Source organism: Chenopodium quinoa, unplaced genomic scaffold (genome assembly GCF_001683475.1).
Source record: "Chenopodium quinoa cultivar QQ74 unplaced genomic scaffold, ASM168347v1, whole genome shotgun sequence".
Lineage (NCBI taxonomy): Eukaryota > Viridiplantae > Streptophyta > Magnoliopsida > Caryophyllales > Amaranthaceae > Chenopodium > Chenopodium quinoa.
In genome coordinates, this window is record NW_018744369.1 from 1,354,702 (window position 1) to 1,380,702 (window position 26,001).

Genomic DNA, 26,001 nt, shown 5'->3' on the forward strand with positions numbered 1-26,001 from the left:
CTGACATGCATGATTATCAATACATAAAATCGGATCTAAGTTTGAAAATAATTTACTAAAAGTATACATAAAACATACCGCATATTATCTCAAAGGTTTAATTTAATAGCTTGGCAAAAATACAAACTTTACTACATGGCAAATTATAATCATAATACGTATCACAAATATGCTCTACTCCTGGCTATGCTCGAAACTTTCATCACCATCTTCACTGTTAATACCATCATCGGAACCACTATCTTCATCGTCACTATCATCAAACCAAACAAGATTATCCTCGTCCTCATCGCTGTAGGTGGATTCAAATTCTGGTTCATCGTCACTGGAGAATGGACCTTCTTCGAGAACAATCTCATCATCTGATTCATTACCAACGCCGTCATTGTATGCAACGTAGTCGGGAATGTCTTGGGGTGCACATAATATTGTAGGTGTATCGGGACTTGTTTCGTGCAGAAACTCCAAGTCAACGGGAGCATCAATGACTGATCTAGCTTTTGTTTTAATCACCGCCCACCACTGTGCACGATCTCTTTTCAAACTAGGGTAGGGTGCGTAGTACACCTGGCTAACTTGGTAAGATAACACAAAAGGGTCGTACATTGGGTATTTTTTTGTATGGTTTACATCAATGATCTTGTATTGTTCATGTATTGGCATCCCCTTGATAGAGTCCATCCACTTGCATTTGAACAATAAGGTCTTATACGATTGCACAAGACCTGTGTAGACAAGCTCAATGGTGTCCTCTAAAGTGCCAAAATACTGTTCACCCTCCGCATTTGTGATACATACACCATAATTCATTGTGGACTTGTATCTTTCGCTGATTTCTGTTTGAAAGTTAAAACCATTGACAAACAACTACCTCCAAGTGCGTACACGACTAAAAGGTCGCATCGACAATGCATGCAACACATCTTTAGCCGGCTTGTCATGAAGAACCTATAAAGATCCAAACGTTTTAGCTAGATATGTTATAGATTTAGACTTAACCACCGGTATCATAACTGAACAACCTATTACCTTATCTCGAAACCAATCGAGAAATTTCTTTTCAAATTGCTGCCAGACATCTTCCCTACGCATATTAGGTCTTGATTGAAGAATGTGTTCCACAAACTCCCTGATAGAGGAACCAAAGTTAGGATCTATTACGTATTTGTAATCTCTTTGGAAAATCTCAAAACGAATGTTAATTGTTCACCTTTCATACACATCAAGAATGCCGCTATTGGATAAGACATACAAGTGTGCCCTTTCGAGTTCCTTAGTATCAAGACAACACATTCGTCCTTGATTAGGAGCACGACCACAATCAACCTTGAATAGTTCTGGGATTTTTTCATTTGGATTAATGTTAGAATCTACCTTAGCATTTGCATTTCTACTAAGGTCTCTAGTTTTTGTATCAACTCCATCTTGGTAATAATTGGAGAAAAAGTTTGTAATTTCCTCGGTAAGGTAGGCGTTGCATATAGACCCTTCAACTCGAGCCTTGTTTCCGATTTTGCGTTTCAAATGATTCAAAAACCTACAAAGACATACAAGTTTTATTACTATTTCAACAACATAGACACATTTCATAAATGAGTTTCTTTTACCTTTCAAATGGATACATTCATCGATATTAAACTGGACCGCCTAGTCTTGCCTCGTATGGGAGGTGGACCGGTAGGTTCTCCATTAAGTTGAAGAATGAGGGGGGGAAGATTTTCTCTAGCTTGAAAATAATCTCAGCAATGTTGTTTTGCCAACGGTCCATGTCGCTATGTGTTATTGTGGAGCAACACAAGTCTCTGAAAAACTGGCTGATTTCAGTTGCAGCTTTCCAAACTGAGTAGGGAGCAATTCTTTGAAGGCCACTGGCAATAGTCTTTCCATGAACACATGGCAATCATGGATTTTCAAGCCGTGGAGTCTACATGTTTGCATGTCTACACACCTACTCAGATTAGAAGAGTAACCATCAGGAAATCGTAATTCCCGAATCCATTCACAAAGGACCTTCCTCTGGGGCTTTTCGAGGGCAAATGGGGCTTTCGGTTTGGACTCTTTACCTCTTTCATCAGTAACAACATGGAGTTCTGGTCTTCTGCAGTATTTTTCAATGTCTCGTCGAGCACTCACTGTGTCACAAGTTTGCTTTTTTACATCCATGACTGTGTGAATGAGTTGATCAAAAAGTTTTTCTCAATGTGCATTACGTGCAGATTATGACGTATGAGCAAATGCTTCCAATAAGGAAGCTCCCTTAGAGTGCTTTGCTTAAACCAACCTTTCTTAGCCTTTTTAAGCAATTTCAGATCTGCAGGACCATCAGTTGCCTTCGGGAAGTCCTTCACGCATTCCCATAACTCTAGACCGGACATAATATGCAGTGGTGACCCCTTTTCAACTCTGTTCTTACAAAAAGCTGTTTTGCTTTTCCGAAATGGGTGATTTGGATTAAGAAATTGACGGTGACAATCAAACCATGAAACTTTTCCACCATGATCGAGCCAGAATGCTTTGGATTTGTCTAAGCAGTACGGACAAGCCTTCTTACCAGAAGTTGACCATCCAGATAACATTCCGTATGCCAGGAAGTCGCTAATGGTCCAAAGTATGGCGGCCCGCATTGTGAAGTTCTGCTTCTTCGAAAGATCATAAGGGGTTTCCCCAACATCCCATAACTGCTTAAGTTCTTCAATGAGTGGTTGCATATAGACATCCAAGTTGCTCTTTGGGTTTTTAGGACCGGGAACTAGAAGAGACAAAAACATGAATTACCTTTTCATACACAAAGAAGGAGGCAAGTTATATGGTGTCAGTATGACTGTCCAACAAGAATATTGGCCCCCAAACTTACCATGAGGAGCAAACCCATCAGTGCACAAACCAAGTCTCACATTTCTTGGTTCTGATGCAAATTTTGGGAAGGTCTTGTCCAAGTGTTTCCACGCATCACTCTCACAAGGATGAGCCATTGTGTTTGCAATTCTAGGATTTTTTGCGTGCCATGTCATTTCATGTGAAATGTTCTTTGTTGCAAACAACTCTACAACCTAGGTGTGATCGAGAAATAAATAAGCACTTTTAAGGGCACTAAACTTCCTTTTGATGTCTTGTTGTACCTTTCGCAACCACACACTTTGCATTTGGATAAGTCCACATCATCCTTCCAAAACAACATGCAACCTTTTGGACAGGCATGTATCTTCTCTTGTGGAAGCTCTAATCCGTTCACTACTTTCTTAACCTCGTAGAAGGTCTCTCCCATGTTGTTGTTGTTAGGAATTGCTTCATTCATCAAAGAAGCAAACCTATCCACACACCTGTGAGGAAAATTGTACTTACACTTCAAACTTGTAGTTCTAGACGCCATTTCCAAAACAGACATAGTACTCCCTTCATATAAAGGACGCTCAGATTCCTTCAGCAGATTAAGGAACTTCTTAGCTTGGGGGCTTGGCTCTTCTTCCTCAAAATGACTCTCGTCTCCGACACCCATGTTAGGTGGGTCATTCCCAAAGGTGTCCAATACCATTTCATTGTATGGATTAGGTTGTGGGTGTGGGATGCCAGGAAAACCTTCACCTTGACACATCCATTCATAATAGTCTAGAAAAAAACCCTTTCTATACAAGTGCACTTTGACAGTCTCCGAATCATGTAGCTGCCGGTTTTTACATATGACACAAGGGCATCTAACCTCGTCAACTTTACTGCTCTCTGGATGATCTTTACAAAACTAAATGAATTCATCAACCCCATTCACGAACTCCTATCTAATGTTTCGGCCATCAAGCCTTTCATACATCCAGCTACGCTCTGTTCGTTTCATTATTGCAATTCTACACATCTTACCCAAATGATCACAATATTCAATCCAAATAAAATACTTATGGTATTTGATACATTATTAAAGAAATAAATGAAGTTAATATGAATGAAGTCCAAGGGTCCTTATCTCTCCAACCTAACTCATCTTTGGACGTGTAATCCCACTAGTGATTGTATGCCAAGTTTTCAATTCTACGGAAAATTCGGCAGCATTTCCCTATAGTTCTCCAAGTACGTAATGTAAGCAATGATGTATACTTATATATGTACCCAGAGAACAAAAATTTGGGAAAAAAAGCAATTATGTATACTTATATGTGTACCCAGAGAACAAATTTGGGAAACACGTAGCCTGAATTTTACATAGACTCAAAAACAGGTCCAAAAATCACCACTTAAGTGAGATTAAGTGTCTTAGAACAGTCCCTATCGGGACAATTCAAGCCATAAACCTAATGTGTTTGACTTGAACTGGTATCTAGGTAAATCATGATGCAATTGTTGAATCAAAATTGAGACATGTACATGTTACATCCATACACAAAATTATAAACCACAACACGATTATTCACATTTCATTGCATATACTAAGTCATATAAATTAATAAATCATTCTAAAAATTTGCAATTAATTCACAACAAAATAAATTTTCATTCATTGTAGAAACATATATTTTTTAATTTCCATAGATGGTACTAACAACCAAATAACAAGCTACTAACATATTAATATAAAATGCTAATTACAAGCTAACAACAATCTACTAACATGGTACTAACAAGCGAATAACAAGCTACTAACAAGCTAATAAAATATGCAAATAACAAGCTACTAACATATAATTTTAAAAACAAATAATAATAAATGATCTAATAACATAAATTACAGAAAATTAAGTTATTATTATAAGAAACAAAATTGTATTGGAAGTACAAACTAGTGTAAACAGATTTAGGGAGTTCTAACACAAAAGGTTAGGGTTTTGACAATTGTTATTGAAAATTAAACAAATTACTCACCTATAGGAAGAGATCGTCGGTATAGTTGATGCTAGGTTGTCGAAACTGTTAAGATTTATGAACTGTCGATAAATAATCGAGCATAATGTGCATAATTAACAAAAATAATGAAGTTTAAACTACTTACCACTTCACACCGGTTTGCAGCCGATGGAATGTGGAGAGTTAGTTGCGTCACCGGAGGGTTGCTGAAGGCGGTGGTGTCGCTTTGCCGTTGAAATCAATGACCGAGCGCCACCGCTGAGCAATCAAACTGTCGTCGCCCTAAACACTTTCTCTCTCTTGGGTTTTAATTTCAGTTTCGAACTGAAATGAATTGGGGATTTTTTTTATATACTGAACAAATTACCGATGGCATTACCAATGGTAAGAGGCCATCGATAAAATTATGATATTTTTAAATTAAAATCACCGATGGAACTTACCATCGGTTAAACAGAGGTTTTATTTTTTTCGTATTTTTTTTTACAATGGATTGACACCATCGGCAATAATTTATCGATAGTATAGGCATCGGTAAACCAAAGAAACCCTGATGGTTACTTTAACTATCGGAAGATGTCAAAAATATCGATGATTATTCGCGGTCGTCGATGATTGCCATCGGTAAATAGCATTTTTCTAGTAGTGTGTGAATGTGGAATATTGTAAAAAGGTGTAGAAAGGCTTAGAAAGAAAAAGAAAGAATAAACTTCTAGCCTAAAGAGAGAAGAATAGCATTAGATGATTGCTGGTGAATAAAAACAGGGAAATACGACCTTATTTATAGAGAAAATAGTCCATAAACGCTAAAAAAAAGAGTTAGAATTCGAATCAGAATACAATTGGTTCTGTCGCAGAGGGGTAGGCTCCAGCGCAGCGCAACAAGACTATCGTGGCGCGCTAAGAAAGTTTTTTGCGTATTTTGTTTCATCATATCTTTTGATCTAGATGTCTAAATAAGTCGTATAATATGTCATTGGAAAGATCTTGAAGTCTAGTTTCCAACCCAATTACAATCAGATTAAAATGTTTTGTAAATGAAAAGATATGACCGAAATAGTGAAGGGTATCAGTTTTGGATAGAGTTTCGTATTTTTTTCATATCTTTTTCGTTATAGCTCGGAATTAATATTATAATATATCATTGGAAAGATAATTTCAAGATCTATCTAACCATATAAGATTTAGATAAAATTATGAGGCAAGAAAATAATATTTGGCTATCTTTGAACATCTTTCAATTTGAATAGAATTAGGACTTTTTAGTTTTATCCAATTCCAAACTCTTTAATCTTATCATTTCAAAAAGGATAATTAAGATCTTTATAGAAAATTAAAAATTTTCTAATAAATCCTAATTATTTTAGGTTTGGGATTAAAGCTTTGGACCCTCCACATGATCATTAGGTCGTAGGTAAAATCCGGTTTGGGCCCAGTTTAGTATTTTGGCCATAATTTCCTCATTATTCATCGGAATTGGGCTTATAATATATCATTAAAAAGATATTTTTGAATCCAATATAAATACACCATTATTGGACCCTTATCATATACTAAACTAAATTTTAATGGACATTTTCATAAATAGAGTACATTTTCGAAAACAAAAGGAAGATATTTTTATTAAAACAACCGCATCACAAGACTTTTCACACTTTCACTTCGTTTGATAATCAACAACACCAAAGGTATTCATCACTGGGTTTGGTTTTTGGGGAGATACAATTAGGTGTCTACAATAACTTAATAACGTTTTTTTAAAAAAAAAATTACTATTTAAAACAAAAAACAAACGTGTAATAATAATGCTTTTATTTCATAATTTCCAAAATACATGTTACAATTCGATTTCTAAACTACTAAATTAAAAAACTTTGAAGTACAGCTAATGTAACACCCCAATAATTCTCCTATTTCCAAACCACTTACTTTAAACAAAAATAGAGGAGAACCATTGGCATGTTACCGCCATGTGTTAAAACGTTAAGGCTTTATCAAAGTATCGCAGCGGAAAATCCAACTTAAATCTTAAAATAATATAGTAAAGAAAATCAATAAGTCAAAGCTTACAAACTGGAACAGTAAAAGCCCTTATTTAAGATCAAACCAATATTTAAAATCCCAAAACATAAATGAAATAGTAAAACATAAATATGTTCAACACAAAGAACGAATACTCTCAATCACACCAATCCCTTGACAATGCGTATGTCAAATCCTCAAACTTCACATCATCAAGCCAACCTGTGCAATACTGCTCCCTAATAACACAAGTGTAATAATTGGATCATCACATGATCATTGAAAGGCGAAGGTCATGACCAAAAAGAAACACATACAAAAATACGCAATCACAAAGCTGAGTACATACAAGCTACAACGTACCAAACCTAGCATGTTGAATTAATTAAAATAAACAAACATATATACAACGCGAATTCATTAATCAAGACTCCACACTTGAAAAATTCAATTGACTCAACATACTTACTAACCAATTCCAAACACTTGACTCTTTAAAGTTAATTTAATTAATTTAATCTGGAGTAAGCAATAGACGAGGTTGTCCAACCCACCAAATCATTTTGGTCCCAATTAACCATTTAAAATAAAAGCTTAGCGCAATGCAAAAATGGGCGCGACTCCATTCTTACAAAGTTAGTTTAGCATCCCTTCTAACTTTCACTATAAAATAAAAATGTAAATACCAAAAAAGAAGAGGACATGTTGATCAAACAAGCCTCGGAAAGCCACGTGCTAGCACATTTTACCACAACCCATTATTGTCAATACTCTAGAAATGCACACTTTCCAGAGTTTTATTGCCCATCCATGTTTCACTTTACGTGCGTGATTACAGATTTAATCAATAGCCGACTCATTCAAGTAGACCATACATAACAATCATACATCAATTCACTTTTAATCTTATTTAGGACAATGGTGATCACATCACAAATTGACCTTTAATTCCTTAAAATTACAAATTATCCAAAGTTGTTGAGCACAGTTAACCCACCTAGCCATTTCGGCTTAATCCACTTTTACTCAACATACTAACAAGTCACGCTTGAGTAATAAATAAAATAATAATAACCTTGTGGAATAATTAATACATTCATTCCACTTAAATCGTTTAATTCCAATCCTTCGATAATCAAAATATGGTTAACAAACCAATCCAATAAAAATATGCTTGTATCAACATTCCATACAAACAATTAATCCAATATAAACAACATGCTTGCATCCATAATTCCATACAAACATAGTCAATTCACTAAAACATGTCTCATAAACATAAGCACATGAATTAATTAAATGTATAACAAAACAATTTTCATCCAAGTGCTCTCTAAACATGAAACTAAATTCTTTCCTTTTGGTACCTAAACATGATACTACTTACAACAAAGTAGACATGTACGTACCTCGTATAAACAATCCTTTGTGCCACTTTTCACTTAAAAATCTTCTAGTGAATAATCACTTCCTAGAAAACAACCAACAACCATAAATTAATACTTAAACAAATTTCTAGCACTATAAATTTGATTAAAACTCCTTAAAACTTCTTTTAAAACATGTTTTATGCCTAATTAATCATAGAAATACAATAGGAACAAAATCTTCAATTTAATTGATCGTTAGAACCCTAAAATCTCAATTTAAATAAATTAAAACCCTAGTTTTATAATTTATAAAATCTGAAAAATTAAAACTGTTATATAATCTGAAATTATAACTTTAAATCATAAAAACATGATTTTGATACTAAATAAACTAATTTCAAACAATAAAATAAAACCCAAAACAATTAAATTAATTCTAAACAAAAATAAAAAGGAAACAAAGGAGGAAGAAGGAGGGCAACCACGGTTGGACTGGAGGTCGCCGGCGATGGCGTCAGGCGGCCGGCGGCGCCGGAATCTGGCAAAGTTGGTGGCAGCAACAATGAGTACTAACTCACGTAGGAAGGGAGGAGAAAGAAAGAAAAAAAAAGAAAAGAAAAAGAGTAAAGGAAAAAGGAAAATAAAAATAAAATAAATAAAAATAAGAAGAAAGAAAATAAGACTAATCTTTTGTGATGGGAAAATTTTGGGGATTTATGAGGTATTTATAGGAGAGAGAGTTGTAGGGTAAGTAAAAAGATTAGGCCTCATAAAATAATGGGTCAAATGAATGAAATTGACTAGGCTTTATTTGTATGGGCATAAAAGTAATACCCCGTATTTTTAATGTATTTTACAAATTATTTATTTAATTATAAAATATATTTTGATTATTGAATTATAGATAAAAACAAGTATTTATATTTGGGTCAATAAGTATTTAATCCAAACGTAGCCCATCTTTATTATGAACTCAATCATCCTATTTTTACTTTTGGGCCACCTACTTCATCATTTAAGTCCATTATTTTTATGAAGCCCAAACCTACCCTAACCTACTCTACACTATAAATACTCCATTTATCCCCAAAATTTCCCACACAAAAAGTCAATTGGTCAAGGTAATTATTTCTCCTCTTATTTCCCTTTTCTTATTCTTTTTCCTTTTTCCTTTTCTCTTCTTTTCTTATTTTTTTTCCTTTCTTTTGCTTGTTCTTTCACACTACCACTGCTGCCGCCAACCCACTGCCGGTCTGCCACCACCTGCTGCCGGCCAGCAGCCGCCCAGCTGGCCGGCCACCACCCACGGTGGTTCTTCCCTTCTCTCTCTACTTTTATTTTGTTTTAATAATTATTCCTATAATATATACTTTGGGGTTTTGATTTTAATTGTTTAAACATGATTAGTATGTTTGATAATTATATTCTAATGATTAAATATTGTAAATTTTAGATTATAAAGTGTTAAATTTTCAGATTTTATGAAGTATTAAAAGTTAGGGTTTTAATTATTAAAGTGTTGATTTTTAGGGTTTTTATGAATAATTTATTTAGGGCTTTTATAGTAATGATGTTTTGAAATTTTGGTGATTTCAACTACTTATTATTTTAACGTAATTCCAGATTTATTTTGAACACGCAAATTCATGTTTTAATAATTAGATTTCCGTTTGTTAATATTAATCTCATTTTAATCCCGATCAGGTTCTAAACTCCTTCGATTTTGATAAAAAAAAATAAAAAAAAAAGTAGTGTTTTTAGAGTGGAAAAAACGTTTTAAGAAAGACTCACTACCTTTGGTAGTGAGTACTACCCTCTCGTGGCCAAATTCAGCTTCTAAATACGATTTTCGAGCAGTTTTTGATTTTTAACGAATTTTTTTTATACTTTAAATTTTATCTTTGAGTTTAAAAGGGGTAAGAGATAATTTAATGTTTCTATGGATAATTTAAGTATAAAGATGTATTTTGATGAAATTTTAAAGGATTTTTGATTAGTTTAAAATGTTGGAATTTTATTTAAAGTAGTATAATTGTGATTTTTAATAAAATGGTGTGATTATCCATTAAAAAGGAGTTTAATTAGGGGTTTTTAAATAATTTTCAGATTATTATAAGTTATTTAAAGTGAGTTTAAGTTGCTGAAAATTGTTTATATAAGGAGAATTAATATAGTATTATTGTCTCTTTATGTAGGAGACTTAATTCGGGAATTGTTGTAGAGCACTCGGTTACTTTAAGGGCTCATTTGAGGTACATACACGTACTTAGCATATTTTGGTGATGTAGAATCATGCTAGGTTTGATTTCAATTAATTACAAGTAGTATCATGCTAAGGTTTATGTATGGAATTGTGAATTTATGATGTTTGTGGTTGAATTGGGAAGCATGAATTATTTGTGACGGTTATAGATTGGAAGATTATGTTTTAGGCATGTTGTGTTTGAACCACATTTTTATTTATGGCATGTTAGAAGGCATGATTAATTAAACTACATGTTTAATTATGTTTGGAATATTGAAAAGGAATTTTATTATAGTTCAAATAATTTTTATTGATGCTTTAAGCATGAGGAAGGAGCTATATAAGTGTCTATGTATACAAGGAATAAATTGTATGTTGGTGCCTTTGTGCACTTAAGGTGTTTTTAACACCGAGGGATAGGATTTTTGGCGCATTATGCGTTTAAGGTGTCTTTGACACTGAGGTAGAATTAAAAAGGGTTCAACATTAAATAATATGTGGTCACTAATTATTCAAGAATTAAATTGGTATGTTTGTTTGATTGAATAATTATTGTTGATTGACTTATTATGCTTTGAGAGTCATCACCAAGTCTAATAATATGTAAATAACGTAAAGTGAAAGAGATTATGCACCAAAACTCTTGGAACGTATATACCTTGAGTATGAACAATGGGGGGAGTTATGGGGTTTTATAGTTAACCATAACTTCCAATGGAGTACAGAACGCTGTATATTCCCTTTTTATTATTTATTATTATGCGCAGGAATTCTGCCACCTTTGTGTGGTTTTGTCGCTGGCACGGTTAGCTCCCGTGCCAATTAACCTCAAATTTATTTGGGGGAGGTTAATAGGTGGAAACCCATTCAATGCGTAATCAATGCAAAATGAATTAATTAGTGTCTAGTCATTGTGTCTTGTTGATTGGTGTGTGTGCTTGTGAACAGGTGCAATGAGATAAGTGTTTGTTGATAGGTGAAAGCATGTTAGTGTGGCTAATTTACGCTTATGTACTCAGCTTTGCTGATTGTGTGTGTTTGTGTATTTGGCCATGTCTTTATCTTGGCCCTATGATGACCCATTTTTAATGGAGAGTAGTGGAAACAAGTAGAGATAAACTTTTCAGGTATTGAGGCATATTCATGATAGGGCACGAGTGAAGAGCGAATCATGCTAGTTTATATTAGTTACAAAGTGTTTCTGCTTTAATTATTTATGCTAATATTTATATGTGGAGCTAATATCAAGTTTGAATTTGGGTTGGTTTTTAATAAGGGCCTTTAATGGTTCCAAGTTGTAGGTTGATTTTCATTTTACTTCGCTCATTTTGGTTTTAACTTTACTTTCGTTTGGTTAGCTTTTCAAGTTGGATTGTTTTGGAAAGGTTTTTAAAATTAGTCTTCCGCTGTGTATCTTTGATGTTTGCCTTAACCGTTTTCACGGTGGCGGTAATATCTTAGATATTCCTATTTAAAGTTTTATACAGGGCAAAACAGGTATTTTAAAATAAAGGAATTTCTAGGGTGTTACAATAAATTATCGAATGATGGTTCATAAAATTTCTTTGTAATAAAAATAGTTTATAAATAATGGACCAAGTTTTTTGTCTTGTTTAAAATTGACACCTCCAAAGGTTATATTATTAAGAATTCATCAAAAAGTTGTATTATTAAAAAAGAACGGGCCAAAGATTGTATTATTTTCCGTAATTTTTCCTTTTCTTTATTTATTTTCTTAGATAAGTATCATTCCTACTTTCTAGGTTTTATTTTTTTTTTCTTTAATTTAATAAGAGTACTCATTAGTTTGTACTCCTTATTACACAGTTCATAGTTCTATTCCATACTATAGTAGTGTTATCTTTTTGAAGTATAAAAATGGGTTAATGATTTCATTGAATTTTTATTTATTTATATATATATGTTACAGAATAAGTAGCAAATTTTTCCCTTCTGTCACAAAATTGATTGATACATTAGTTTTAACATAAGTTGTTTATTAAGGACTAAATTTATTTATGTGATTAAATCAACTTACACTATAAACACAAAATTGATAGTAAATCCAAAATTATATATTTTTATAAAAAAAAAATAATATAGTGGCCCATAGAAGAATTATCTTCAATTCAAGATCCGCTACTACTCTTAACCATGTCAACTTTGTGTTGTACGGTTTTACATAGGGTTTTTTTTTTTTACCATGTCAATTTCGTGACTTTATATAATTTACCTCACTTTATACTTTTTTAGTAAGGGTCATTGTTTGTAATGCTCGTGTGTATAAGATTTTTCCGTATGGTTAGATGTTCTTTGGTAAATTTATGTGTACTGTATAATAAGGGCAAAGGTTAATTTTTGTTTTTATATATAAACTCTGAAAATAATTAATATGTCCAACCCTACTAGTATTATAAGCTCAAGTCTTTGAGTAACATCTTAGTTCTTAGGAAAATATTTATTTTATAAGTGTTGTTTTAGTACCTTGGTAAGTATAATAATCACTTAGTAGGTTTAGGTGGTCTGTCATACGTATACCACGTGAGTATTTTTGAGTTTTTACATGACTTAATTATATACTTTTTTTTTCTTTTTGTAATATCGTGGCATTTTAGAACCTTTTTCATATCACTGTTAGAGTATGATTTACTAACGGGTTTTTTTTTCATTTTATCAGTTTAAATGTTGTAAAACTGATTAATTAGTTGGTTACATAAAAAACAAAAGAATTAAATATCAAGATCTTCATTATTACCAAAATCTTGATATTTACCATTTAAATCCTTGAATTACCTTTTATTTATTTTATTTTATTTACAAATTAACCCCTTTATTTTTTATAAATACCCCTTAATTTTCTCATTTTATGGACACCAAAAAATCCTACTAATTCTCTCTTTAAATATTCTTTTCTAATTTTTTGTTTTAGTTAAAATCTCTCTAATTTAGCTTTATTTTTAAATTATTAGCTTATAAAAAACATCATCTAGTTAAGTTGTATTTTTTACTTTTATTAATTATTGTTATTATCTCTAAATCCTATAAAAAAACATAAAAAAAAAATTAAGTTCAAATATTATTGTCATTTATTACCTTTGTTAAAAATATATAGTTTAATTGCTTAAGTGTTCCTAGTCTGTATTAAAACCAAAAAAAAAAGTTTATTTCTCAAGACCTAGTTTTTAATTCAATTTTATTTTCTTTAATCAAAAATCCAAAAAAAAAAGGTTCATAAGTTTTATTTTCACTAGTTTCTCTTAATATCTCAAAATTCTAAAAAAATATCACTTAGCCTCTTTTTTTTCATTTTAATTAAGGAAGACTCGTCTTTTAATACATGGAGTCATCTAAAAAATAGCTACATATATCTCTAGGTATTATTTTCTAATTTTCTCAATTTTCTTAATTATTATTATTATGCACTAATGTGTTTGTTTTTATGTGATGTTACCAAAAGGAGTAATGAATATATTAGGTGCTAAATAACCTTAAATATTTCATTACTCCATATTAGAAAACCAAGCCTATTAATGAGGTGATAGGTTATAAAAAAAAGGGGGCTAATTGCATTTTGCATTTCATTTTTTTCTAATGCATTAAAAATATAAAGTGTTAATGCATTCATATGTTTGTTTAAGATATATATTAAAAATAAGGACATTTTTTCATAAACTACCTTTTAAAGCAATTTTTTTGCGAGAAACTACCTTATAAAAAAATTATTGTTAAAAACTACCTTATAAAAGGTTTTTGTTGTAATACACTACCCTTGGTCGGAATATGAGAGTTGACCATAATTTACCGGCATTGACCAAGTCACGTGCTAGTCACGTGACTATTAATCTTCCTTTCCCACCCTTTTTTTTCCTAATTTTCCCTCTTCTCTTTCGATTAAATACCTAGATCCTTAATTCCCCCCCCCCTTTTCTTCGTGCTTCCTCTCAGTTCAACATTCTCTCTCTCGTGAACTGAAACTACAACAAATTTGGTAAATTTATGTTGCCATTGTTGTTTTCGACCAAACCCCTCTTTCAATTATTGGTTTATATGTCAGAATTTGTGTGTTACTCATATTAGGGTTTAACGCTTTGATTTTGTGTAAAATGCAGGTTAGAATGGCTTCAACCCTAAATTCGAAGTGCAAATGTGGAATCCCCATAGTAAGGTTGACCTCATGGACGCATGAAAACCTAGGGAGAAAGTTTGAAGCATGCAAATTTTACAATCCCGAAACCAATCAAAAGGGCTGCAAAACCTTTAGATGGGTGGATGAGGGAATAATTGATTGGCAAAGGGATATAACTAATCAATGTTGGCTGAGAAGCATATTCTAAAGAGTGAGGTGGCTGTGCTGAAAAACAGAGTATGCTGCTTGGAATCTGAAAAGAAAATGGTTATGGATGAAGCAGAGAACTTGAAAATGAAGCTGAAGAAGAAGAATTCAACTCAGTTCAATGTTGTAGGTTTTTTTGGCATTGTTGTTGTTATATCAGTTGTAGTCAGTTTCACAATGGTGAAAGTATTAGGCTGATGTAGTCTATGTAAGGTGAACAAATTATTAGGTTGATGTAGTCTATGTTATGTAATGGTATTATTTGGACTTATGAATGAAATGATATTGTTCTGTTTCCATATGTGTGTGCTCAATTTGCAATGGAAAGCATTTAAAATATATGACAGAACCAAAGCAAATATTACATACACAATTGGCCATAAAGATAAATTTACAAGTAGCAAAATGCATTACAATACCCAATTTAAGTATGTTCTAAGACAGTTAACAAAAGCATAGTTTTGACAAAATAAAACAAAAACTAGAAATAGATGCCCTGCTACTCTACTGATCCAGTCTGAGACATGCAATTAGGTTGAGCTGTTGTGCTTGTTTGAGATGATAACACATCCACCATCCTTTTGTGCTTCAGAGGCTTTGGTATTCCTCTAATTGTAGAAGTCATTGCAGCTGACTGAGTTGGTGCAGATGTAGATGTTGTTGCAGCTTGTGAAGCAGATTTCTTCCTTTTGAAACCACCTGTAGTTACTCCAGCATGACCTGTATTGCCTTGAACAACCGCTGAAGTGGCAGCATCAGTTCTTGTAGTGGCAGCACCAACAGCACCAGATCCATAGCCACCAGCAGAAGCGGACATACCACCAGCACTTGTTGAAGCAGCAGTAGTGTTTGGGGCTCTTGGTGGGTTCTTTCTAGGCTTACCACCCTTGTCCAGTATAGTTGGTGGCCTGTGATGGTTCTTACAAGTGTTAGCATAGTGTCCTGCTTCACCACACTTGCTGCAATTATTTGCTCTTCTATTTCTTTTGACAAGTTCTTTTTCCTGATCCTCACCCTTCTCTTTCACCCTATTTTTTTGCTTAGGCCTCCCTAGAATTTTCCTAAAAGCAGGTGAAAAAGGTTGAGGCAAATCCACAGATTGTCATTGATGTTTGCCTGGCATAGGGTGGAAAGCAGGTGCATAAGTCCTAGCATAGGTTGCCACATGATAGGCAGGGTGCACATAGTCCTCTATGTTCAATCTTTGTCTCCAAATGAATGCATAAGAATGATAGCAAGGAATACCCAATAGCTCCCACCTGTAACACCCACACCTTTTCTCAGCCAAACTCACAACATAAGTTTCTCATGTTGTCAAATGGTCAACCTCAAATTCTAACACATCTACCTGATTGACATCACAGTTTCTCACTTCCTCACTAGTTCTATCTAGCATTTTCATCACTGATGGCATTATATTTCCCTGAAAATTCTTTAACCCATCTCTTTTCACTGCACATCTCTTCATAACATACCTTCTTATCCATTCAAGCATGGATAGAATTGGTTTTGATCTAGCTTCTCTAATGACACTGTTGAAGCTTTCACAACAGTTATTTAACAACATTCTAGATTTTGACCTAGGACTAAATGCATGCCTAGACCATGAACATGCTGGAATATCAGCCAAATACTTATAGGCATCAGGTGAGAGCAACTTTATTGATTCCATATGACAGTCAAAGTGCCACTAAAAGAAGAAAAACAAAATGATATCACACACTAGACCTCAGCAATTACATGTACAACAACTTTCTTATATATACTCACACATATATAAACAAGATAGACCATGAAATGTAGGACAAAACAAAATACCTTGGTAGATGATCTTGCTGCCTTCCAGAAACATTCTTTGAACAACTCTCTAGGGAATTTCTTTTTAAAATTTGCCCATATGTGTTTGCAGCATAATCCGATCTCTGCATTAGGACAACCTTGTTGAAAGCATCAAGTAACCCCTATAGAGTAACAACAAAAAAAGAATTGTAAGCATATACTCAACTAAAAAAAAAAGCAAAAATAACATAGTGAGTGTGTACCTTCTGTCTATCTGACTTATATGTTACAGCATCCTGAGCATCCCTCTCACTAACCCAGGTTAGGGAGTCTTTCACACTGTCCAAATCTTAAACAAGCAACTCCAAAAACCAAGCCCGGGTCTCAGCATTCTTAACTTCTACTATGGCCTAGGCAACAGGAAAAATATTGTTGTTTCCATCTTTGCCAATTGATGTGAGACAAATCCCAGGGTATGCCCCCCTTAAATGACACCCATCAACCCCCAAGATAGGCCTGCAGCCAGCCAAAAAGCCCTCCTTGCATGGTTGAAGGCAAATGTATATCCTTTGAAATATTGGGGGAGGGTTCACAATACCCACCACCTTAACCACAGCAATACTTCCAAGATTATACATCCTTATTGCCTCAGCATAGTCCCAAACCCTCTTATATTGATCAGCTGAGTCACCATGGATCATCTGCATTGCTATCTGCTTGGCATAATAACACTTATAGTACCCAATCTCAACCCAAGTCATTCTCTTGGCTCTCTTCATAAACTCAGAAAGTTTCTTGCTAGGTGAATCTCTCCATTCATCAAGAAACCTTTTAGCAAGGTACTCTGAGGTTACCTTGTTGTTTTGGTGCTACCTACCACACACATGTTCTAAGTTTAGGCTCTTCACTTGAAAAGTTTCCTCCCCTTTCAGCTTCCTAGCTAACACTTAGAATCTACACTTTCTTACATCCTCACAAGTGCTTTTCATAAACCTTGACCTTTTCCATTCACACTCACATCTATTCACACAGTACACAACAACACTCTTTGATCCATTATGCAAAAAGTAATAGTTGTACTGATTTTCAATTGCATGATACCTAACTACTTTCCTAAACACATACACTGCAGGAAACTTCAACCCTAGCACTAATTTAACCTAACCTTTGAAGTCAGCACTTGGATTGAAAACAGAGTAGTGTATGCCCTGCTCATCATCATACCCAGCTCCCTGATCTCCTCATCAGAATCATTTAAGTCTCATCACTACCTACCAAGATGTCCTCTCCAACATCAAATCCCTTATCTGCCTCACTGAGCTGTAATTGCCTTTCACCACCTGATCTTTTATGCCCAATTTCAACCCCTAAGCTTCTATTAACCAACTCAGTTATGCTCTCATCAACATGCTCAGCAAAAAGGTCATCATCACTATCATCCTCAAAATCTTCCTCACTTAAAATCACATCACTGTCCTCATCATCAGTGTCATCAGTCACACTGTCTTCATCAACTCTCAGACTAAGTGAAGCTTCTTTCCATTTTTTAGATCTACAAGAGGTTTTAGATCTTAAAGGTTTACTAGATGAGCTAGGTGTGTTTTTTTAAAACTTTTTTGTAAGGTAAATGGTAGAATTCGGGAAAGAGGCAGTTTAGATAAGGGTAGGTGGTTATAATGTTGTTCAGATCTAGGGTTTTCTTGTTGAGCATCAAGTTATGGACCCCCCATGTCTGGTGAGTCATCACTATTATGCATGTTATTCATATGACCCCTACTGTCCAGCTCACCATCCATTTCCATTTCATATCATCAACCTCTTCATCACCATCAACTCCTACATCATCAACATCCTTAGGTGTGGTACAGTGAGTGACATATAGGTTGTACCATCCATCTGACTCGGGAGATTCTAAGAGCTCAGGAATATCTTAATCATTTTTTATCTTTTTTCTCCCATTATTAAGTGTACACCCCATCTTCCTAAACCAGATCTGCCCCACACTTTCATACTTTAATTCTATTGTTATCCAATGAACAAATTCAAAGTAGCAGACTTCAGGTACATTAGGATGCAAACTCAAGCCATAAAAATTCTGATCCCCAGGCTCATAGGTGGTCTTTTTACTTTTTTCTTAGTAACAAACACCTCACCATAATACAATCTTATATTAATTTGGCCTTCCATTAATTTATACCAAGGATAAAATATATTATCTCTATCGTTAAACCTTTTGCAAATAAATAAATAAACCTAATTTTTAATTGATTTCAACTAAAACAATATATTATTATCACAATTAAGCCAGATTCCTAACAATATATTATTATCACAATCAATCCAAATCTACTAATTAAGATAAATATAATAATCATGCACATTCCCTAAACTCATAACATAACAATATATAATTCGCACAAAATAACCTTAAATCCAACAACATGCATAAATTCACCCAATTGAAAATGGACGTACTTGGATTTTTGAATAATTCGCCACTTGGTCCCCTCACCAGTTCCAAGCTTTCATTTACCAGAGTCTTTAGCCATTGAAAACACAGAAAATGACAATTTTTTTGTCAGAAATTGAAGAAGATGAACAGTAACAACCATGTACTTGAAAATGAAATAATGAAGCAATTACTTAACGCTTTAAATATTTTTTTGGGTTGAAATTCAACTAGCACTCAGAACGCCATTAATTTAGCTTTTGTAGTCTAATTAAAGGGGTTGTGTTAAATGAAGGGAGAGAGAAAGCAATTTTGGTCTACAGTGAGTTTAATCGAAAGAGAAGAGGGAAAATTAGGGAGAAAAAGGGGGGAAAGGAAGATTAATAGCCACGTTACTAGCACGTGACTTGGTCAACGTCGGGAAATTATGGTCAACTCTCAGATTAATAGTCACGTTACTAGCACAAAACCTTATTATGAGGTAGTTTTTAGCAACAATTTTTTTATAAGGTAGTTTCTCGCAAAAAATTGCTTTAAAAGGTAGTTCCTGACAAAATGTTTTAAGAATAATGTTCTTTTTAAGTGAGTCTTAAGATCTAAGGAAGTAAGAATCTATGTAAAGGATGTTCAAGGATAAAGTGTAACTTACCGCGTCCTAAAGATGGTCTATGTAACAGTCCTTATGCCCAGAAACAATTCCATTTCTTTATCTCAAGTGATAAAATTTTTCAAGCGCTTTCCAACTATATCTCACAATATTTTTTTCGATTTTTCTATGAATTTTAATGATTTTTTCGTGCAAGATATCTAAAACGAGAAAAGGCACGTTTTTCTTCATTACCTTCATTTAAAAAATTGAATTAATTTGTTTTTAAGAAACTAATGGTATGAAACCTATGTTACACTATGGTATGTAATTTTAACTTATAGAACTTTAGAGAGCCATGTAGGATTTAATTTTTACAGCGCGCCATGTAGGATAATAAATTTTAGTGGTAGCCAAATATAATACGTGAATTAAATAATTTAAATGAAACGTAAGCAAAATTGATGAATGAGATTTCTCGGTTTAAATTAATTAAGTATAAAATATTTTCTTTTGAAATTAGGAATTTTATCTACATATATAACAAATTTTAGCACATAAATATGTATATATAAAAAAATTATTTTAAAAAATTCTAACAAACAGTGCATCGCACGGGCTACATCTAGTTTAATCTAAATATGACTTTCGAAATAAAAGAGTTTTAAGGAAATTTAATCTAGAGATGACTTTAGAAATAAGAGTTTTAATAAAGTTTAATATTTGTTCTTAAAAGATTGTATTTGAGGAAACTTAATCTTATAATAAGATGACATTGAAAATAAATGATATTTTAAGAAACTTCAACTTTATTTTAAAACGATTTTAGATTTAAAAAATTTCATGAAATTTTGTTTTTATCTCAAACCCTTTTCATAACACAAAAATGAATCATAACTTTGCATACTTGTTTTTAATAATTAATGATAGTTAATATAAGGTTATGGCCTCATTTCCAAACATGAGATTAAGATAAATTATTTAGTTGTATAAGGTTGTAACAATTATATCCCATTATAATTAACCGATGGATTATATTAATTGACAATCGGATGTGATTAAATAGTTTATTGTTCTTTTTTATTTGGAAGTAAGGCTTTGACAGGTGTCGTGTTTTATTTGGCTAATTCCGTTAAGCCTAAATACATAATCCTTTAAACCTTACAAAAATCACCCTTGAATGATTTCTAACCCAAAGTGAGATTACATAGTGAGCCCTTACAGTTTCACTCCAAAAAATACCTTGACCCACTAAAAAGTCGTCAATTGGGACACGCATTTGTTGAATTGTCTGGTTCAAAAGACATTTTTGGTAATCACTAATCGGGGTGATTTTCCATAACTAAGATGGTTCATTTTACTTTTATGAGTGAATCTGTCAAAGATCACTAAAATCCCACTTACAAAATGACGTTTATGTCAACTACCCAAATTAAAAACCCAATGAAATCTATACTTATACTACCTCCGTTAATGGTTATCTGCAACTTTGGAGTATTATTTGTGAGATATAAAATATTCAAAAGTTGCAGATAATCATTAACGGAGGTAGTACTTATTATTATTATTATTATTATTATTATATATTATATATTATTATCTATACTATATATTAAAAGGTGTTCCTTTTAAAGGAACGGTGCCACGTGGCACTCTTCACAATATATACACCACGTCATAATGCCACGTCACTATCCAAAGTATATGCTCCACGTAAGCTTGTCATTTCTTATTTAACAAAATAATATATGTAAAACACACGAGTTAAGACTACAATTAGGCCCTCAATTCTTCATTTTTTCATCTTTTACTTACTCAATTTTTTTTTCACCCTTTGAGTACTCTAACAAATTTTCAGGCCAACTAACTCATCACTAACTCACCACTAACAATACATAATTAAAAATTAATTAAATTAAAAAAAACATTGATCAATTTAACTGTAAAGCAGCCAAAAAAAGCCTTGAATACATCCTTGCAAAACAGAAAACAGATCAAGTTCTAATCATCATCCACGATTTACCCAAAAAAAATTTTTTTTTTCCAGAAAATGGAGTTAGAAATTGAAAGATTACTAATTGCTTTATTCCCATCTTCTCATCTTAATTCTCTACATCATATTTTTCTTGTATTTTCTGGTCATGGCAAAATCTTCAACTCATCTTCTCGTCTCAATCTAATCCTTCCTTCTTCTCTTTAATTACTGTATATTTAATTTCAATTTATGGATTTAATTTAATTTAATACTTTTGAAATTGCAGTTTATGTTGTGTTATAATTCGACATCACTCACAACAAATTATTCAAACAACATCACAAGCACAAATTATTCTACAAAACAACAACAAATCACCAAATCAATTTCGTTATTAGCCCACAAAACCACAACCCTAACTCGCAACAAAACTATAATCAATCGCCCACTCCCACCCTATTGTACAACCCTTCTTCCCCTTCACCTTTGTCTCTTCGGGGATATCCGCTATCGCTAACCCCGCCATTAATACTACCATTAACACCACCACCGGCACCATGCCGACATCTTCGCTAACAATGATACAATAAGTTGTGAGGTTGAATTAAAAAGGAAGAGAGAGAAAACTATGGATTGACATGTGTTTTGGATCTTGAGTAGGGTGGAAGGGAAGAGGGGAGAGAGAGTAAATGTGTGTGTGTGAAGAAGGAAGGAATTGGGAGGTAGGCTATGGTTGTCGAAGTAGGAGAGAGAAAGAGGAAAGTTGGGTCATAGTTGGAGATTTTTTTTTCAGGTGGGCCCCACGTTCAGTTAACCCAAGGTACTAAATTGTTAACCTTGGGATCTCAATTGTTAGGGGGAATTAATTTATTTTTGCCGGAAAGTGGTACTTAGTACCCAAACGGTGAAGAAAATAAATTCAATACCTAAACAGTGAAAAATTGTAGAATTGAGTACCCAAATTTGTGCTTAATTCAAACCCAAAACCTTCGATACATAAATGTAATACATTTACCATCTCAACCAACTTTAATTAATGTTTTGAATTTCATATAATATTATATATTCCATTCATTTATTAAGTAAATTTGGTAATATGATTCATTTATTTTTTACAATACTAGAATATAAATACACATGAAGTTAAAAAAAAAAAAGTGACAACCGAGACAACGCTTGAACCTCACACTATATACAAATAGTTGAAAATAATTATAAAATTAAAGAAATAAAGAAACTAGCAACCTGGGGCATCGCTCGAGGAACACACTAGTTTTATATATTAAAAAGGGTTCCTAAAATCGTTTATCTGTCACGTCATTCCCCTCTCATAGCATTGTGCCACATCATCGCTTAATGACACGTCATTACCAATTAACAAATCATTCCAACTATTATTAAAAAGTTTTTGATGGGTTTCGAACACTAGACCTCAAGAAACAAGATTTACTTCCTTACCATCTTAGCCAATAATAATTGATGTCATCCATACATATAAATATAACTATAAATCGCATGCATCAATTAAAAAGGAAATACGAGATAAGCAGTTTGGAGAAAAAAAAAAAGAGGAATGAAATCAACATTTCACAAACAATAGAGTGTCAAAAATTATCTCTCTATACTCTTTATCAATTAGTACCATTATTTTAAACATTTATGCAGAACACACATAATCGATGATAATATATTTCATTTTTGTCAAAAAAAAGATGATAATATATTTCATAAAAAAACAATTTAATCAAAGTGGTAACCCGGTGCAACCAGTGGCGGATCTTGAAGGTTTTTGTTTCAAGGGCCAAAATTTTCTAACATAATTGTATGCAATATGCATGTCTTTAAAAAAAATATAATAATATAAGCTTATAAAAATAATAAATAAATTTAATGTGAATTAGTAATAGATGGTAAGGAGTATAAAATATTTTTGGCTAAAACTAATCAAAATAACTTATTTGATTGCACCAAAAAGCAATCAAAAAACCGTATATTGATAATTTGTTTGGTTTTAGCCAACAATTGCTATTTTGTCATGTAATATGGAAAAAGTGCATAATTATATTAAATGTAACCGTAAGAGGAGGGGCATGGGGTTGTGGGTTGTCAGACTTTAATTGGAAATTGGGTTGCTTTCCTAGGTGATAAAAAAGAGACTTAGCTTGTTGTATTTAGTGGGCCATTCTTATTGGACTAAGCGCATGCAAATATTAGCCTTTTGCTTCATTTTAATACAAAAAAATTTCCCAAATCCAATACGGGCCAAGCCCCACTGAGCCCAATCCACCCCTGGGTGCAACGCCCGGGCCGCACACTAGTTGGTTATTTAAAACATGGCATTTGTCCGAACTACAAAGGTTTTGATCTGTGAGTGGAGTAAAATCCTACAGTACGTAGTGCAACTTTGGTGCTCAAATCTACCTTATATTAATTATTATATCATTTTATGTGACTAACATGCCTTAAAACTTGATTTTAAACCACGCATTAGTAAGAGTCCGTTCTTTAGAATGGAAAAGAAGACGAGTTCCAGACGTTCGATTCTCTTAACCTAAATCCCGAACCAAAGACTATATCTTAAATTTTTCTTTTAATGGAGTTAGCAGTTTGTTTCTAGTATTATTTCTTAAAAATTGACTGTTTTACAATCTGTACTTGTTCGGGTAAAAATAAGATATCAACTTTAAGATTTTATTAAAAGTCTTATCAGACACTTAAATGGAACCTCTTAAGACTAATTTGTCCACTAAAAACCTGTTACCACACATATCCATCAAAATAAAAGCAAGGTGATCCTTATCCCCGACCTCTAAATTCCTTTGAAATCAAATCAAATTTGTTCATTTTCAATAACATGAGTAAGTAATCAAATCTAACTAATTCATTTTCACAAGCAACTATGTTGTTGCTCATATATAAAATCACTTTCATAACAAACATGTAGAAAAATTCAATCCAAGCAAAAATCTCTCACCTCTCAAAAAACATTTTGTTCTACTTATTTAAACAAAATTGACCAAAAGTTTTCAAATATAAATCCAACGACTACTAAAACTTTTGGCCATTTAATTCATAGTTTCATACACAATCACTTTTATATGAGCATGATCTTTTTTATTTTTTGGATCGAGGTACCCTAAAACCAAAAGGTAAGCTTTAGTAAATTAAGTTATCTCTTTTTTTTATTTTTTATTTGTTTACAGGAAGCAAAATCATATAATTAAACATCAAAGTGGCTTAAATCAGCCAAAACAAACTCCATTACATCACTAGGATACTCCTCTAACCATAAGATCAGAAAACTGATTACAAGCTTTTGTTAAACCATGAGCAACACGATTTCCATCTCGTTTCACAAACGGAAAGGAACAAGAAAGACATAGACGCGAGAGAGTAAGAATATCGTTAACAATGCTTCCAAAAGGAGTAGGAGTGACACAACCATTCTTTAAGTAGCTATGAAGCTTCAAGGAGTCTATTTTAAGCAAAGGCGTAAAAAGCCTGCCTCCATTGCGATACTTAGAGCGTGTCTCATAGCCAAAGCTTTCGCAACATCCACATCAAAATCTCCTTCCCGATCCATCCTCAAGCAAGTTGTAGCCACCATATCTCCAACATAGTCCTTCATTACTCCACCAAGACCTACCTTATGTGGCGAGAAAACAACAACATCAGCATTCACTTTAATTACTCCAGCTATTGGAGGCTTCCACCTAGTCTCAAACAGCGTGATAGGAGGATTAGTATACTTACCTCCTTGATCACTAGTTCAAATTCTCCCACTATACTCACGGCCCTGCAGATAACTTCAGCTCCGTCTATCCTTTTTCTGTCAAAAGTCCAACCGTTGCGCCGCAGCCACAACGCCTAGGCAATACTCTAGAATAAGATCCACTAATTTAAGTCTTTGACAGACTTCCAGACCGAGCTGCACCATTCTCTAAAATTCAACCCGTGAAACTTTCCTACTTCTAAGTGAAAGGGGGAAGTATACTATATTAACTTAGCCTGATCAAAGTGCGCCAGCATATGGAGGGTGCTCTTAGTTGCTTCACCACACATAAGACAAGTTAAATCCAAAGACACACCTCTTCGAGCAAGATCGCCACGAGAAGCAACAACTTCTTTAATACCACACCAATCAAACATTTTAATATTTTGTGGGACCTCCACATTCCATACCATCTTCCACTCAATAGAAGCATCCACATTTGATGAAGAAGCAGTGTCACGCATTTGATCCACTATGATTAAGTTGTATGCACTCTTCATCGAGAATCCCCCATCTTTCAAATAATGCCACATCTATGTGTCTTTGCTATCATACAAAGGAGTAGGAACGCTTTGAATTAAACTAACCTCTGTCTCAGAAAAATAAGCATTGAGACAATTTAAGTTCCAAGACCTATTAA

At 33.3% G+C, this 26,001-nt stretch overlaps 1 protein-coding gene across 1 annotated transcript; it reads right to left on the reverse strand.

The window, feature by feature from the left end:
* Positions 1-867: 867 nt before the first annotated feature.
* On the reverse strand, positions 868-3,532 carry LOC110696821. Its single transcript, XM_021874155.1, has 7 exons — positions 3,137-3,532; positions 2,855-3,050; positions 2,282-2,749; positions 1,949-2,165; positions 1,211-1,537; positions 1,030-1,129; positions 868-948 (listed from the first exon to the last, which is right to left on the reverse strand). Exons 1-7 carry the CDS (start codon positions 3,530-3,532, stop codon positions 868-870), a joined length of 1,785 nt encoding a protein of 594 aa, XP_021729847.1.
* Positions 3,533-26,001: the final 22,469 nt, after the last annotated feature.